Source organism: Boleophthalmus pectinirostris, unplaced genomic scaffold (genome assembly GCF_026225935.1).
Source record: "Boleophthalmus pectinirostris isolate CB_2022bp ecotype Guang Dong unplaced genomic scaffold, ASM2622593v1 HiC_scaffold_5, whole genome shotgun sequence".
In the NCBI taxonomy this organism is placed as follows: domain Eukaryota; kingdom Metazoa; phylum Chordata; class Actinopteri; order Gobiiformes; family Gobiidae; genus Boleophthalmus; species Boleophthalmus pectinirostris.
The window spans coordinates 960,976-977,877 of record NW_026571404.1 but is presented as its reverse complement, the minus strand read 5'-3'; the positions used below and the strand labels follow the sequence as shown (position 1 = coordinate 977,877).

At 47.7% G+C, this 16,902-nt stretch overlaps 1 protein-coding gene across 1 annotated transcript in view; it reads right to left on the bottom strand.

Annotated features, from left to right (window-relative positions):
- birc6 (baculoviral IAP repeat containing 6) overlaps positions 1 to 16,902 on the bottom strand; it is a 156,375-nt gene that overhangs the window by 84,376 nt on the left and 55,097 nt on the right. Inside the window, 10 exon segments of the mRNA XM_055162377.1 lie at positions 1,622 to 1,791; positions 2,719 to 2,925; positions 3,357 to 3,540; positions 5,616 to 5,831; positions 6,085 to 6,216; positions 7,242 to 7,369; positions 9,260 to 9,397; positions 10,154 to 10,293; positions 13,794 to 14,013; positions 14,750 to 15,102. Coding sequence (XP_055018352.1) covers positions 1,622 to 1,791; positions 2,719 to 2,925; positions 3,357 to 3,540; positions 5,616 to 5,831; positions 6,085 to 6,216; positions 7,242 to 7,369; positions 9,260 to 9,397; positions 10,154 to 10,293; positions 13,794 to 14,013; positions 14,750 to 15,102 — 1,888 coding nt within the window.

The window sequence follows — 16,902 nt, the reverse complement described above, 5'->3', positions numbered from 1 at the left end:
CTCTGTGACAGAGGGGTGTTTCTCTCTGTGTCAGAGGGGTGTTTCTCTCTCTGTGTCAGAGGGGTGTTCTCTCTGTGTGACAGAGGGTGTGTGTTCTCTCTGTGACAGAGGGGTGTTCTCTCTCTGTGTCAGAGGGGTGTTCTCTCTGTGTGACAGAGGGGTGTTCTCTCTGTGTCAGAGGGGTGTGTCTCTCTCTGTGTCAGAGGGTGTTCTCTCTGTGTCAGAGGGGTGTGTTCTCTCTGTGACAGAGGGGTGTTCTCTCTGTGTCAGAGGGGTGTTCTCTCTGTGACAGAGGGGTGTTCTCTCTGTGTCAGAGGGGTGTTCTCTCTGTGATCTGTGTGACAGAGGGGTTTCTCTCTGTGTTCAGAGGGGTGTTCTCTCTGTGACAGAGGGGTGTTCTCTCTCTGTGTGACAGAGGGGTGTTCTCTCTGTGTGACAGAGGGGTGTTCTCTCTGTGTGTCAGAGGGGTGTTCTCTCTGTGACAGAGGGTGTTCTCTCTCTGTGTCAGAGGGGTGTTCTCTCTGTGACAGAGGGTGTGTTCTCTCTGTGTCAGAGGGGTGTTCTTCTCTGTGTGACAGAGGGGTGTTCTCTCTCTGTGACAGAGGGGTGTTCTCTCTGTGACAGAGGGGTGTCTCTCTGTGTCAGAGGGGTGTTCTCTCTGTGACAGAGGGGTGTGTCTCTCTCTGTGTCAGAGGGGTGTTCTCTCTGTGTCAGAGGGTGTTCTCTCTGTGTCAGAGGGGTGTTCTCTCTGTGACAGAGGGGTGTTCTCTCTGTGACAGAGGGGTGTTCTCTCTGTGTGACAGAGGGGTGTTCTCTCTGTGTGACAGAGGGGTGTTCTCTCTCTGTGTCAGAGGGGTGTTCTCTCTGTGACAGAGGGGTGTTCTCTCTGTGACAGAGGGGTGTTCTCTCTGTGTGACAGAGGGGTGTTCTCTCTGTGTCAGAGGGGTGTTCTCTCTGTGTGTCAGAGGGGTGTTCTCTCTCTGTGTCAGAGGGGTGTTCTCTCTGTGTCAGAGGGGTGTTCTCTCTGTGACAGAGGGGTGTTCTCTCTGTGACAGAGGGGTGTTCTCTCTGTGTCAGAGGGGTGTCATTTCCCTCATGTACTTCACTTTATTTACGTCGTCTCTGTTGTGATGAGGAGGTTTGTCTTTTGGACACATGTGACTCAACTTTATGTTTCCATATTGAACATACTGCGTTTACAAGCCACAGTGTCCTGGTACTATTGAATATCCCAGTTTCTCAGTCAGGAAACTGAAAGTGGGACACTGTGTCTACATGCACCATGATGAAACCAGGACACTCCAAAACCCCACGATCAGAACTGTTACACTGATGTGCAGGTGAAAACACTGGGGCTGTTCCAGTTACTGACAGAACAGACAAATACCTCAGAGAATTTAAATGCAGAGAAGTGGAACAGACAAAACCCAGAACCACCCAGACTGCTGTTGGACAGATTATTTATAAGATCCCAATGGCCACGTTTACATGATGTTTTAATTTTGAATTGTTTTGAATGAAATGGCTTGAATTTTAAATATTCTCCTTTGATTTTACATGGAAATAATACCTGTGAATTGAGGCCTTTATTTACCTGCGCTCAGCGTCTTCAAGTTCTTACCTTAAAGACTTTGGCGGCGAGAGGATCTTTTTCCAGATCAATGTCTAAAGGATCAATATCAACGTCCATGAGGTCCTGCAGAAGGTCAAAGTCGATGTCTTTGTCTTTCTCCAGCGCGGCCAGAGGGGGCGCTAGAGGAGCAGCCAGAGGAGCAGCCAGAGGAGGGGCACCTGTGGGCAGGACAGGGCAGGTTGGTACAGGACAGGGCACCACATCTGCACTCGACTCAACAGAGAATGAACAAGATACTGGAGAAAACACACGTCGCCCGTTAAACGCACAACTGCACACAAACACGTCAGGGGTTTGTGTGTTTGGTTTGTGCTGCTCTAGTCTTGAGATATTAATGACTGTTTCATGGGTCTGTTTTCATTTGTGAGTTTCTTTCTAAAATTATTCATTTTTATTTTTGTGTAAATTATATTTTGTTCATTTCTGTTCATCTGACGACAGCGACTTTAATGAAACTCCACAAAACTAGAAGAGAAACGACCAGAGGCTGTGGAAAAGTCTGAGTTATTCTATAAAATATGAATCAAAAGTGAGTTACGAGAGATCAGGATTCTCACTGTTTCACTGACAACATTTCAAAACTTTTCCATGACTTTTTCATGAGCTAAAGTGAATTTTCCAGGACTTTCCAGCACCTTCATGTGTAGAACTGATCAACTGATGTCTCTGTGTGTGTGTGTGTGTCTCTGTGTGTGTCCGTGTGTGTGTCTGTCTGTGTGTGTGTGTGTGTGTCTCTGTGTGTGTCCGTGTTGTGTGTGTCTCTGTGTCCGTGTGTGTGTCTCTGTCTCTGTGTGTGTGTGTCTCTGTGTGTGTGTGTGTCTGTGTGTCGTGTGTGTCTCTGTGTGTGTGTGTGTGTGTCTCTGTGTGTGTGTGTCTGTGTCTGTGGTGTGTTGTGTGTGTCTCTGTGTGTCCGTGTGTGTGTGTTGTGTGTGTGTGTCTCTGTGTGTGTGTGTGTGTGTGTGTGTCTGTGTGTGTGTGTGTGTGTGTGTGTGTGTGTGTCTGTGTGTGTGTGTGTGTGTGTGTCGTGTGTGTGTCTGTGTGTGTGTGTGTCTCTGTGTGTGTCCGTGTGTGTGTGTGTGTCGTACTTTGAAACACTGCTGTGTTGTTGGCTGTTCCGGTGATTATATCGGGCACCAAACCTTCGTCTAAACTGTCGACCAGAGGCACCGGAGCCGACGGCGCCAGAGACTCGTCACAGTCCACACTGCCCCCTGCTGACGAAGACGAGGCGCCGTCATCAGGAGCAGCGCCGTCCTCCATCACGTCCAGAGACACCGGGGACTGGAGCTCACCTGGACCAGACAGAGGAGGGTTTAGACCAGGACTGAACCAGGACTGAACCAGGACTGAACCAGGACTGAACCAGGACTGAACCAGGACAGAACGAGGTCTAAACCAGGACTGAACCAGGACTGAACCAGGACTGAACCAGGACTGAACCAGGACTGAACCAGAACTGAACAGGACTGAACAGGACTGAACAGGACTAAAAACAGGACTAAACCAGGTCTGAACCAGGACTGAACTAGGACTAAACCAGGACTGAACCAGGACTAAACCAGGACAGAACCAGGACAGAACCAGGACTAAACCAGGACTAACCAGGACTAAACCAGAACCAGGACTAAACCAGGACTAAACCAGGACTAAACCAGGACTGAACCAGGACTGAACCAGGACTGAAGCAGGACTAAACCAGGTCTGAACAGGACAGGTGTGTTACCTGCGAGGATGTCCTGGAGCATACAGGTGAGGCTGTACTGGGCCCAGGCTCCGCCCCAGGAGATGTCTCCTCTGTTGAAGTCCGTCCCCACCAGCAGGAGGAGGAGTCTCTCCAGCTGCTGCTCCGACACCACCTCACACAGGTGGATGGTCGGCCGCGTGGCGTTGGCGATACGAGCCAGAACCTGCAGACAAACAATACCAACGTGATCATCCAACAACTTCATCTCAATATAATGTTTGCAAAGTTTAAACATCTGAACTTCAGCTCAGTTTGTAGTAGTAGTAGTAGTAGTAGTAGTAGTAGTAGTAGTAGTAGCAGTAGCAGTAGTAGTAGTAGTAGTGAGTAGTGGAGTGTTTTGTAGGTCTGGAGGGTTGAGATTTTTTTTAAAGAGCAGAGCTACAGAATGTGACTGAATCAGAGGTCGGTAAATAACAGTTGTTAAATCTCGTCTGGTACATACGTCGTGTACCGTGTTACGTCGCGTTGTACTGTCGTGGCGTGTTACTTGTCGTGGTACGTGGCGTGTTACGTGTTACTTGTCGTGGTACGTGGCGTGTTACTTTGCGTGTTACTTGTCGCGTGTACGTGTACGTGTGTCGCGTGTTACTTGTCGTGGTACGTGTTACTTGTGGCGTGTTACTTGGCGTGGTACGTGGCGTGTTACTTGGCGTGGTACGTGACGTGTTACTTGGCGTGGTACGTGGCATGTTACTTATCGCATGTTACCTGTCGCGGTACGTGGCGTGTTACTTGTCGCGGTACGTGGCGGTTACTTGTGGTACGTGGCGTTTGTTACGTGGCGCGGTACGTGGCGTGTTACTTGTGGTACGTGGCGTGTTACTTGTACGCGTGGTACGTGCGTGGTACGTGGCGTGTTACTTGGCGCGTACGTGGCGTGTACTTGGCGCGGTACGTGGCGTGTTACTTGGCGCGGTACGTGGCGTGGTACGTGGCGTGTTACTTGTCGCGTGTTACTTGTGTTACGTGGCGTGTTACGTGGCGTGTTACTTGGCGTGGTACGTGGCATGTTACTTATCGCATGTTACCTGTCGCGGTATGTGGCGTGTTACTTGGCGTGGTACGTGGCGTGTTACTTGGCGTGTTACATGGCGTGGTACGTGGCGTGGTACGTGGCGTGTTACTTGTCGCGTGTTACGTGTACGTGGCGTGGTACGTGGCGTGTACTTGGCGCGTGTACTTGGCGGTACGTGGCGTGTTACTTGGTTACGTGGCGTGTTACTTGGCGCGGTACGTGGCGTGTTACCTGTCGCGGTACGTGGCGTGTTACTTGGGCGGTACTTGCGCGTGTTACTTGGCGCGGTACGTGGCGTGTTACTTGCGTGGTACGTGGCGGTTACTTGTCGGTACGGCGTGTTACTTGTCGCGTGTACTTGTCGTGGTACGTGGCGTGTTACTTGTCGCGTGTTACGTCGTGTACGTGGCGTGTACGTGGCGTGTTACTTGGCGTGGTACTTGGCGTGTTACTGTATCGCATGTTACTGGCGTGTTACTTGTCGTGGTACGTGGCGTGTTACTTGCGCGGTTACGTGGCGTGTACGCGTGTTACTTTTGGTACGTGGCGTGTTACTTGGCGCGGTACGTGGCGTGTTACTTGTCGTGGTACGTGGCGTGTTACTTGTCGCGTGTACGTGGCGTGGTACGTGGCGTGGTACTTGTCGCGGTACGTGGCGTGTTACTTGTCGTACGGTGTACGTGGTACGTGGCGTGTTACTTGTCGCGTGTTACTTGGCGTGGTACGTGGCGTGTTACTTGGCGTGTTACTTGGCGCGTGTTACGTTGCGGTACGTGCGTGTTACTTGGCGCGGTACGTGGCGTGTTACTTGGCGCGGTACGTGGCGTGTTACTTGGCGCGGTACGTGGCGTGTTACTTGTCGCGGTACGTGGCGTGTTACTTGGCGCGTGTTACTTGGCGCGGTACGTGGCGTGTTACTTGGCGCGTGTTACTTGTCGTGGTACGTGGCGTGTTACTTGTGTGGTACGTGGCGTGTTACTTGTCGCGGTACGTGGCGTGTTACTTGGCGCGTGTTACTTGCGTGGTACGTGGCGTTACTTTGTTACTTGCGTGGTACGTGGCGTGTTACGTGCGGTACGCGTGTACGCGGTACGTGGCGTGTTACTTGGCGGTTACTTGCGTGTTACTTGGCGTGTTACGTGGCGTGGTACGTGGCGCGTTACTTGTCGCATGTTACTTGGTGTTACTTGGTGCGGTACGTGGCGTGTTACTTGGCGTTGTACCTTGCAGACGAAGAGCAGCAGGTCGGCGTGGCAGGTGAAGTCCATGGAGAGCAGGAACAGAGCGAGTTTCTGAACCACAGAGATGCAGCGTTCGTGAGACAGAGTGAAGGGCAGAGGCTCCGCCTCCGACGCCTCCTTCACCGCCGCCGCCTCCGAGTCCAGCGACGAGCGCGGCCACTCGGCGGTCCGACGCAGACGGATCAGGTCCTTAAAGTGCTAAAAAAAAACACAGACACGAGTAACTATCAGACAACACAAAAAGACGAGAAAAGCTTCAGAGGAGATAAAAGCAGACGACCCCAACGTGAAGATGTTTGAAGATGTTCTCGAGACGTGGACACCTGCAGCTTATAGACACGTGTGGACTATTTCTGTACATATGTTTTTTCTTTTTTGATGCTGTTTATATTCAGGTGCGCTCAATAGTCTGGGTATTACGGTAAGTGTCTCCTGTCGTGGTTAAACAGACCTTTGACGTGGCCTGTTTGAGCCTGGCCTGTTCCACCAGGAGCTTGTAGGAGGAGCCTTTGTTGCTCTGGATCTTCTCCTTCTCGATCTGCTCCACCAAAGCTTTCTGTTTGGCTTTCAGCAAGTTCAGCTGCTGCACACAAAGAGACGCATCATTAGACGAGTTCAGGAAGAACCAGGACAAACCAGAACATTCACACAAACAACTGAAGAACCAGGACACATCAGAACATTCACACAAACAACTGAAGAACCAGGACACATCAGAACATTCACACAAACAACTGAAGAACCAGGACACACCAGAACATTCACACAAACAACTGAAGAACCAGGACACATCAGAACATTCACACAAACAACTGAAGAACCAGGACACACCAGAACATTCACACAAACAACTGAGGACAAATCACAAGCAACATGTTTCAAACGTTTAGGAATTTCTCCTCTTCACCTCCCGGTCTCTTCCTCATCACTCCTGTCTGTCCTCAGTCTGTCCTCTGTCTGTCCTCTGTCTGTCCTCTGTCTGTCCTCTGTCTGTCCTCTGTCTGTCCTCTGTCTGTCCTCTGTCCTCACCCTCCCTCTTCTCCCTCTCTCTGTCCTCCCTCTGTCTGTCCTCTTTCCTTCCTCTGACTCTCCATCTTCTCCCTGTCCTCTCCCTCTCTGTCTCTCCTCCTCTGTCTCTGTCTCCCTCTGTCCTCCCTCTGTCCTCCCTCTGTCCTCCCTGTGTCCTCTGTCTTCTCTCCCCTTCCTCTCTCTGTCTTCTCTGTCTCTCCCTCTCGTCTTCTCCCTCTGTCTTCTCCCTCTGTCTTCTCCTCTGTCTCTCTCCCTCTGTCTTCTCCCTCTGTCTATCCCTCCTCTGTCTTCTCCCTCTGTCCTCTCTCTGTCTTCTCCCTCTGTCCTCTCTTCTCTCTCCCCTGTCCTCTCTCTGTCCTCTCTCTGTCTTCTCCCGTCCTCCCTCTGTCTCTCTCTGTCTTCTCCCTCTGTCCTCTCTCTGTCTTCTCTTAGACTTAGACAAACTTTATTGATCCACAAAGGAAATTATATTAGTCCTCTCTTTGTCTTTCCTCTGTTTTCTCTATCGTCTCCTCTCCCTCCTCTGTCCTCCTCCTCCTCCTCGTCTCCTCCTCCTCCTGTCTCCTCGTGCACGTTTACCTGTTTGTGGTGGACCAGTTGCTTCCTGATCTTCCTGGAGTAGAGTCGGTCCAAACTGGAGTTTCCTTTAGACGCTCGACTGGAGCTCTGAGACTGGAGGCTGTTATTGATGAAGCTCCACTGGATCCCTGCAAAACACCAAACACCAAACATCAAACATCACACCAACGTCGAGGGCTACACCTGCATCTGACCCGTCCTTCAGGTCTCTGGGTTTAACCTAGCAGGAGCAGTGGGACACATCTCCAGATCTTGAGCTAGTCTTGGTCAGGACATTATCTTGAGAACTTTACTTTGCCCAGAGAAAGAACAAGCAAACTCCACACAGTAACAAACCAGGGACCTTCTCTCATTGAGGAGGTCTACAGTTTAACCTGAGCAGCTCCTGAGGGTCTGTGAAGTCATGTTCAGACCAAATGCGTCTGGTGCAAATAAATCAAACTCCCTCAGTTTGCCGCTTGACTTTTTTGACTCATTCTCTTCGTTCTTGCGTCCTGGTCGCTCGAGTTTGGGAATTTGGTCGTGTGAGTAAATCTGCTCTGTTCACTCCAGAAGGATCAAGTGTGTTTGCGCGGTTCCTCTGCATCTGTTTTTATTTGGAAAAATGGTGGACTTGGAGAACATCGAGTGGAGTGACCAGACCGGGACTGAGACCAAGGCCATTTTAGTCCAGTTTAAGTCCAGTTTAAAGTCCAGTTTTAGGTCCAGTTTAAGGTCCAGTTTAAGTCCAGTTTAAAGTCCAGTTTTAAGTCCAGTTTTAGGTCCAGTTTTAGGTCCAGTTTTAGGTCCAGTTTTAGTCCCTATGCGGTTCCAAAATTCCGGCATCACAGACCAGGACTGAGACCAGGACCAGAGCAGATCCAGACCAGGACTGAGACTGGGACCAGAGTAAAGGAGAGGGGGACAGAGTCTGGTGCAGGTTCTGCTCTGTGGACTTTATTTCGGTCTCTGTTCTGTACAATATCGTCTTGTTTCCCACGGGAACAGTGAGCGTCTCCTTCATGTTGAGTGAAAGTTCACGTCTGCCTCAGTTTTAGGCGTCACTCTCAGAACACGGGCCCTGATTGGTTGATGTGACACGAATATTTGTAGAAAGTAAAAAATGTTCAACTTTGGAGAATTTCGCAAGCCCCTCCCCTTTGGGAATTCGCGCATCAACAGCAGTTTCACAAATTCATGGCGCTCGTTTCACCGATTTGCACCTCTGAAAATGCGGCACTAAGGCCGTGTTCAGATGCACCTGAAGTTTCCCAAATCCGATTTTTTGGCCCCTATGTTCCTGTATCTGATCTTTTCATGTCTGAACCACACAGATCTGATGTTTTCACATGTGACCAGGACACTTGGATCTGTGCTCCTGAAACTGATCCATATCTGATCTTTAACATGTGACTTGAGTGTGAACAGTCAGGTCACATTCATCCACCTACACGTCATCAACAAGACACAAACGTCACTATTCTGCACTGAAGTAGAGAAAACTGTTCATGATCCATGTGACTGAAGTGAAGCACATCTCCACTCACCACAAAACACCACCACCAAAAACCTGGTCCTTCTCCTTCTCAATCTCCTCCTTAAAACAAGTCAGTTGTTCATGTTGTGGCTCCGGTACGAGAGGAACTTTAAAATCTCCAGGTGCTCGATGCTGCGTCCATGTTTGTTCAACTTGTGTAAACACAGAGACGCTCGCTGCGGTTGACGTCGTCGTGTCTCCAGTGTCACATGTGGGACACTTTTGGACCGTTTAATGTTCACACTGGAGTCACATACAAGTCACATTTAACTGGAAATGTGAACGACCTCGAAAAAACATCGGATTTCACCAAAAAATCGGAATTGAGCGTTAAACCTGCAGACTGAACGGAGACTAATTCGCGACGCAGAACCATTCTTCACACGTCAACCACCTTTACACAGGGTTAACATGTAAATCATTGGCCTTGTTCACGCCAGAAGCATTCGGGTTTAAACACAGTTTAATGGTCCTGGTCTCTGAGGAGGTCTGTGGTTTTTACCTGAGCAGCTCCGGTCCCGCTCTTTTCCTCCCAGGTGCTTTTTGGCTCCTGACGCTTCGTCTTCGATACTGGCCACGGAGTCCAAGAGTCTGGAGACCAACATCACCACCCAGCTGATCATCGGGATGTCCAACACTCCTGGACACGCGTTAAACACACAAATAAACACACAAAAAACACAAACAAACAAACAAACAAACACACTCCTGAAGCCAAATCTTAGAATGTAAACAGTCTGTTCTGAGTCTCTGTCCTCGAATTAATCTACAGAGTCAAACATGAACTGACCCTAAAACTTCTCTACACTGTAAATATGTTTTATTTAAACCTGTGTGTGTCTCTGTGTGTGTGTCTCTGTGTGTCTGTGTGTGTGTCTGTCTGTGTGTGTGTCTCTGTGTGTCTGTGTGTGTCTCTGTGTGTGTGTGTCTCTGTGTGTGTGTGTCTCTGTGTGTCTCTGTGTGTATCTCTGTATGTGTGTGTGTCTCTGTATTTGTGTGTGTATCTGTGTGTGTGTGTGTGTGTGTGTATGTGTGTGTGTATCTGTGTGTATCTCTGTGTATATGTGTGTGTGTGTCTCTGTATTTGTGTGTGTGTGTGTCTCTGTGTTTCTGTGTATGTGTGTGTGTGTGTCTCTGTATTTGTGTGTGTATCTGTGTATCTGTGTGTGTGTGTGTGTGTGTGTGTATCTGTGTGTATCTCTGTATGTGTGTGTGTGTGTCTCTGTATGTGTGTGTGTGTGTGTGTGTGTATCTGTGTGTGTGTGTGTGTGTATGTGTGTATCTGTGTGTATCTCTGTGTATATGTGTGTGTGTGTCTCTGTATTTGTGTGTGTCTCTGTGTGTGTGTGCCTCTGTGTGTGTGTGTATCTGTGTGTATCTGTGTGTGTACTTGTACCTTCAGTCCTCCGGAGGGCGCTGTTCTGGGCAGGTTGTTGTAGAGGACAGAGTAAAGAGTCGAGCAGGTTCAAAAGTCCCTCCAGAACTCCACTGTTACTGAGAGAACGCTGCCCGATACACGACAGCAACATGAACACTCTGACCAAACACGACGAGACACCAGACACCAGACGAGACACCAGACGAGACGAGACGAGAGACGAGGAGAGAAGAGAGAAGAGGGCTTTAGGTTACAGTGCATATAAACAACTCATTTTACCAAAATTAAGTTCAGTTAAGTTATATTTAAGATTTCATTAAGAAAGCTTAAAAAAAAAAACTGCCCAATGTGGCAACGTTGTAGTTGTTGTTCACCTCCTGGTTAAAAATCATGACATCATAACAGGGAATTCAAATAAAAATACAAATAAAAATGTAAGAAAATGCCTTTATCTTGTTTAGTTGTTAAATATATATATATTAAAAAAAAAGTGTTTCTTCTGTAAATTTTGCAGAACTTTTGGACAGAATTCTCCCCATGTGACAATTTAAGGAAACAAAACAAAAAAAACAAAATCAAACTACTAAAATCATGAAAACGTGAACTCAAAATGTACTGTGTGAACACATAACCCGCCTCACGTTAAATAATTAAATGAATGAATAATGAATAAATAAATACATTATTGTATTTATTTATTTATTTATTTTTTATTATTTTTTATTTATTTAATTTTTTTTATGTACTTTTTACATTTATATTAATTTTATGTGTGGAAAAAAAACTGGGCATATAAACTGACAAGAGGAAAAAAGCACTGAATAAATTGCAAAAAAAAAAAGACAACAAGGATTTTAAGCTGAGAAAAAGATTATGATTTGAAAAAAGGTAAACATCGCCATAAAATCCAACATTTTTGAAAGTTATAGGTGCCCAGTCAGTCCCTGTCAGTCCCTGTCAGTCCCTGTCAGTCCCTGTCAGTCCCAGTCAGTCCCCAGTCCCTGTCAGTCCCTGTCAGCCCCAGTCCCAGTCCCCTGTCAGTCAGTCCCCCTGTCAGTCCCTGTCAGTCCCAGTCAGTCCCTGTCAGTCCCAGTCAGTCCCAGTCAGTCCCTGTCAGTCCCCAGTCAGTCCCTGTCAGTCCCTGTCAGTCCCAGTCAGTCCCTGTCCAGTCCCCAGTCCCAGTCAGTCCCTGTCAGTCCCTGTCAGTCAGTCCCTGTCAGTTCCAGTCAGTCCTGTCAGTCCCTGTCAGTCCCCAGTCAGTCCCAGTCAGTCCCTGTCAGTCCCTGTCAGTCCCAGTCAGTCCCAGTCAGTCCCTGTCAGTCCCAGTCAGTCCCTGTCAGTCCCTGTCAGTCCCAGTCAGTCCTGTCAGTCCTGTCAGTCCCCAGTCAGTCCTGTCAGTCCCAGTCAGTCCCAGTCAGTCCCTGTCAGTCCCAGTCAGTCCCTGTCAGTCCCATGTCAGTCCCAGTCAGTCCTGTCAGTCCCTGTCAGTCCCTGTCAGTCAGTCCCTGTCAGTCCCAGTCAGTCCCTGTCAGTCCCTGTCAGTCCCTGTCAGTCCCAGTCAGTCCCTGTCAGTCCCTGTCAGTCCCTGTCAGTCCCAGTCCCCAGTCAGTCCGTCAGTCCAGTCAGTGTCAGTCCCTGTCAGCCCTGTCAGTCCCAGTCAGTCCCAGTCAGTCCAGTCTGTCAGTCCCTGTCAGTCAGTCCCTGTGTCAGTCCTGTCAGTCTCCCAGTCAGTCCCTCAGTCAGTCCCTGTCAGTCCCCAGTCAGTCCCTGTCAGTCCCCAGTCAGTCCCAGTCAGTCCCTGTCAGTCCCTGTCAGTCCCAGTCAGTCCCAGTCAGTCCCTGTCAGTCCCTGTCAGTCCCTGTCAGTCCCTGTCAGTCCCTCCCAGTCAGTCCCTGTCAGCCAAACATGAGCAGTTTGTGTGGGACAGATACAAACAGCAACACCTCCACTTATTTTAATTGATCCATGGGAAAACAAAACTCTACTTTCTGTAATTTTCAACATATTTTCAACTTTTCTTCATAAATATTTTGATTTGTGTAAAACAATAATTTGATATAATATACAGGTTTTATGACACCAAATAAAGTAAAGATCTGAGTCATAAAAACATCAGTAGTAGTAGTAGTATTTGTAGTAGTAGTAGTAGTAGTAGTAGTAGTAGTATTTGTAGTATTTGTAGTAGTAGTAGTAGTAGTTAGTAGTAGTAGTAGTAGTAGTAGTAGTAGTAGTAGTAGTAGTAGTAGTAGTTGTAGTAGTAGTAGTAGTAGTAGTAGTAGTAGTAGTAGTAGTAGTAGTAGTAGTAGTAGTAGTAGTAGTAGTAGTAGTAGTAGTAGTAGTAGTAGTAGTAGTAGTAGTAGTAGTAGTAGTAGTAGTAGTAGTAGTAGTAGTAGTAGTAGTAGTAGTAGTAGTAGTAGTAGTAGTATTTGTAGTAGTAGTAGTAGTAGTAGTAGTAGTAGTAGTAGTAGTAGTAGTAGTAGCAGTAGTAGTAGTAGTAGTAGTAGTAGTAGTAGTAGTAGTAGTAGTAGTATTTGTAGTAGTAGTAGTAGTATTGTAGTAGTAGTAGTAGTAGTAGTAGTAGTAGTAGTGTAGTAGTAGTAGTAGTAGTAGTAGTAGTAGTAGTAGTAGTAGTAGTAGTAGTAGTAGTAGTAGTAGTAGTAGTAGTAGTAGTAGTAGTAGTAGTAGTAGTAGTAGTAGTAGTAGTAGTAGTAGTATTAGTAGTAGTAGTAGTAGTAGTAGTAGTAGTAGTAGTAGTAGTAGTAGTATTGTGTAGTAGTAGTAGTAGTAGTAGTAGTAGTAGTAGTAGTAGTAGTAGTAGTAGTAGTAGTAGTAGTAGTAGTAGTAGTAGTAGTAGTAGTAGTAGTAGTAGTAGTAGTAGTAGTAGTAGTAGTAGTAGTGTAGTATTTGTAGTAGTAGTAGTAGTAGTAGTAGTAGTAGTAGTAGTAGTAGTAGTAGTATTTGTAGTAGTAGTAGTAGTAGTGTAGTAGTAGTAGTAGTAGTAGTAGTAGTAGTAGTAGTAGTAGTAGTAGTAGTAGTAGTAGTAGTAGTAGTATTTGTAGTATTTAGTAGTAGTGTAGTATTTGTAGTAGTAGTAGTATAGTAGTAGTAGTAGTGGTAGTAAGTAGTTAGTAGTAGTGTAGTAGTAGTAGTAGTAGTAGTAGTGTAGTAGTAGTAGTAGTAGTAGTAGTAGTAGTAGTGTAGTAGTAGTAGTAGTAGTAGTAGTAGTAGTAGTAGTAGTAGTAGTTAGTAGTAGTAGTAGTAGTAGTAGTAGTAGAGTAGTAGTAGAGCAGTTTAGTTAGTAGTAGTTAGTAGTTAGTAGTAGTAGTAGTATTGTAGTAGTAGTAGTAGTAGTAGTAGTAGTAGTAGTAGTAGTAGTAGTAGTAGTAGTAGTAGTAGTAGTAGTAGTAGTAGTAGTAGTAGTAGTAGTAGTAGTAGTAGTAGTAGTAGTAGTAGTAGTAGTAGTAGTATTTGTAGTATTTGTAGTAGTAGTAGTAGTTCTGTAGTATTTGTAGTATTTGTAGTAGTAGTCTTCTCACCTGTCCTGTGGAAATATGAGCAGTTGTAGTAGTAGTATTTGCAGTAGTAGTAGTAGTAGTAGTAGTAGTAGTAGTAGTAGTAGTTTGTAGTATTTGTAGTAGTAGTAGTAGTATCTTCTCACCTGTCCTGTGGAAATATGAGCAGTTGTTCTGAGTTGTAAAGTTCTTGCAGGACGTTGGAGAGGAACTGTCCCCACCACCTCTCCGCTCCACAGAGCTGGACCAGCAGGAGGCCGGCGTGCAGACGGATCTTTGGAGTCCCGCTGATGCACAGATGTTTGAAGAGCTCCTCGCACGCCTCCGAGTGGAACGTGGACTGAAGAACCGACGGAACGGAGTGACCTGAAGAACCGCAGAACGACAAGACCCATGAAGAGGGGAACGAGGAAGAAAACGAGCTCGACGAAAAGAAAAATCAACACTAAAGAAACTCCAGCACAACAGATTTGTCACGTCTCAAGTTTAAGTCTAAGTTTGTCTAAATCTAAATTTGTCTATGCCTACGTTTGTCTAAGTTTAAGTCTAAGTTATCTAAATCCAAGTCTAAGTTTGTCCAAGCCTAAGTTTGTCTACGTCTAAGTTGTCTAAGTTTGTCTAAGTCCAAGTTTAAGTCTAAATCAAAATTTGTTGATGTCTATGTTTGTCTAAGTTTAAGTCTAACTTTGTTTAAGTCTAAATTTGTCTAAGTTTAAGTATCAGTTTGTCTAAGTTCAAATTTATCCAAGTCCCAGTCCAGCCCCCCAGTCCAGTCCCCGGTCCCAGTCCCGGTCCCGGTCCAGTCCAGTCCAGGTCCCGGTCCCAGTCCCGGTCCAGTCCGTCCCCCGTCCGGTCAGTCCGGTCCCGGTCCCCGGTCCCGGTTCCAGTCCAGTCCCGGTCCGGTCCAGTTCCGGTCCAGTCCGGTCCAGTCGTCCGGTCCAGTCCCGGTCCAGTTCGGTCCAGTTCCGGTCCAGTTCCGGTCCAGTTCCGGTCCAGTTCCAGTCCCGGTCCCAATCCCGGTCCCAATCCCAGTCCCAATCCCAGTCCCAATCCAGTCTCGGTCCAGTTCCAGTCCCGGTCCCAGTCCCGTCCCGGTCCGTACCGTTGTTGGCGTGCAGCAGGCTGAGCAGTGTGTCCAGCAGGTATCTGATGATGGTCCTGAGCTGCTCCGTGGACGAGTTCTGGACCAGGTCTTGGGGTTTGGGTTTGTCGGCGTCGGTCAGGAGTCTGCGGGAGGCGCCCAGGGACACGCGCAGACGCTGCACTGCATGATGGGAAAGGTTGAGCTGCAGCTGGAGCTGGATACAGTCCTGATACGCAGAGAAGACGCGCTGGTCCTCCTCAACCACCTTGTCCGGTTTACGCAGGAAGTACTGAGCGTTGTTGGCGCTGTTCAGAGGAGGAAGATCTATGCTCTGAAGGAGAGTCTCCAGACGATGGCACGCCAGGTTATATCTGTGGAGAGGAGAGCACGCCAGGTTATATCTGTGGAAAGGAGAGCACGCCAGGTTATATCTGTGGAGAGGAGAGCACGCCAGGTTATATCTGTGGAGAGGAGAGCACGCCAGGTTATATCTGTGGAGAGGAGAGCACGCCAGGTTATATCTGTGGAGAGGAGAGCATGTTAGGACTAAACCAGGACTAAACTGGGACAAAATCAAGTCTAAAACCGGGACTAGACCAAGGACTAAACCAGGTTTAAACCCGGGTTATTTGTTAGTGTTTTTCCAGTGAAGATGTTGTGGGTCATATCGGTGTATTTGAGTGAGAAGAATCTACTTCATCATTTGCTGTTAGTTTAATTATCCACAATTTAGGACACAGCATTAAAAAGTTATAAAATGATAGTGAGTGATGTAATCAGCACAAACTGAATTTGACTTTAAACACATTATTATTGGACACAGGCAGCTGCTTCATTGGAAAAATGTTTCCACCTTCCACCCAAAGTTCCTCAGGAGTCGGACACTTGGTTTAGTGACACTGAGCTCCTGGCTCCACTGCTCGTGTGTATTTCCCTCTACACGAACTTTTGGACGTGTAACTTTTAGAATCCTGTAAAGTGAGTGAGGTTCCTCTGTTCTCTCTAGATGTTTGTCTGGAGCAGTTCGTCCTGCTCGTGGAGATTTGAGAAAACAGGATCCATCCTGTTTTTTGAGTTTGTCCGTGGGCGTAGGCACGTGTCCTCGTCAAAATCCACAGAACATGAATGTTTGTTTGTATTTGTGAGTTTCCATCAGCTCCTCGTGTCCTGGGGCAGATCTGTGTCGTGTGAAAGACTCAGCTCCACAAACACTCTTCATAAGAGTTTAAAATGTCCTTTTGAAACGGTGTTTGTGGTGGTGAGTGTGGACGGAAGGTAAACACAAGTGTTTCTCTGTGGACCTGATACAAACGACTAAACGCCTCAGTCAAGTTTGATCGACTTTACACTGACAAACACAGAGTCAGTGCTGCGCGTGGACGTCATGTTCCTGTACCTGCACCGTATGTCCTCCTGCAGGCCTGTGGGTGGTGTTCTTGGGTGATGTTTGGTGTTGTGGGTGGTGTCGTGGGTGGTGTTCTTGGGTGATGTTTGGTGTCGTGGGTGGTGTCGTGGGTGGTGTTCTTGGGTGATGTTTGGTGTCGTGGGTGGTGTTCTTGAGTGATGTTTGGTGTCGTGGGTGGTGTTCTTGGGTGATGTTTGGTGTCGTGGTGGTGTTCTCGGGTGCGGGTGGTGTGTGGGTGGTGTCTTGGGTGAGTTTGGTGTGTTGTGTGTGGGTGTGTGGTGTTTCGTGGTGTCGTGGTGGGTTCTTGGGTGTTTGGTGCGTGGGTGGTGTTCTTGGAGTTTGGTGTTGGTGGTGTTCTTGGTGTTTGGTGTCGTGGGTGGTGTTCTTGGGTTTTTTGGTGTCGTGGGTGTGTTCTTCTGAGTGGTGTCGTGGTGGTGTTCTGGGTGTTTGGGTGTGTGGGTGGTGTTCCTCGGGTGGTGCCGTGGTGGGTGGGTTGTTCTCGGGTGATGTTTGGTGTTGTGGGTGGTGTGGGTGTCTCGGGTGTGTTTGGTGTTGTGGGTGGTGTTCTTGGGTGATGTTTGGTGTTGTGGGTGGGTGTGGGTGGTGTTCTTGAGTGGTGTGTGGGGTGTGGTGTGTTCTTGGGTGATGTTTGGTGTCGTGGGTGTGGTGTTCTTGGTTCTTTGGGTGGTTTTGTGTTCGTGGGTGGTGTTCTTCGTTGTTGGTGTCTGGGTGGTGTTCTTGGGTGTTTTTCGGTGTCGTGGTGGTG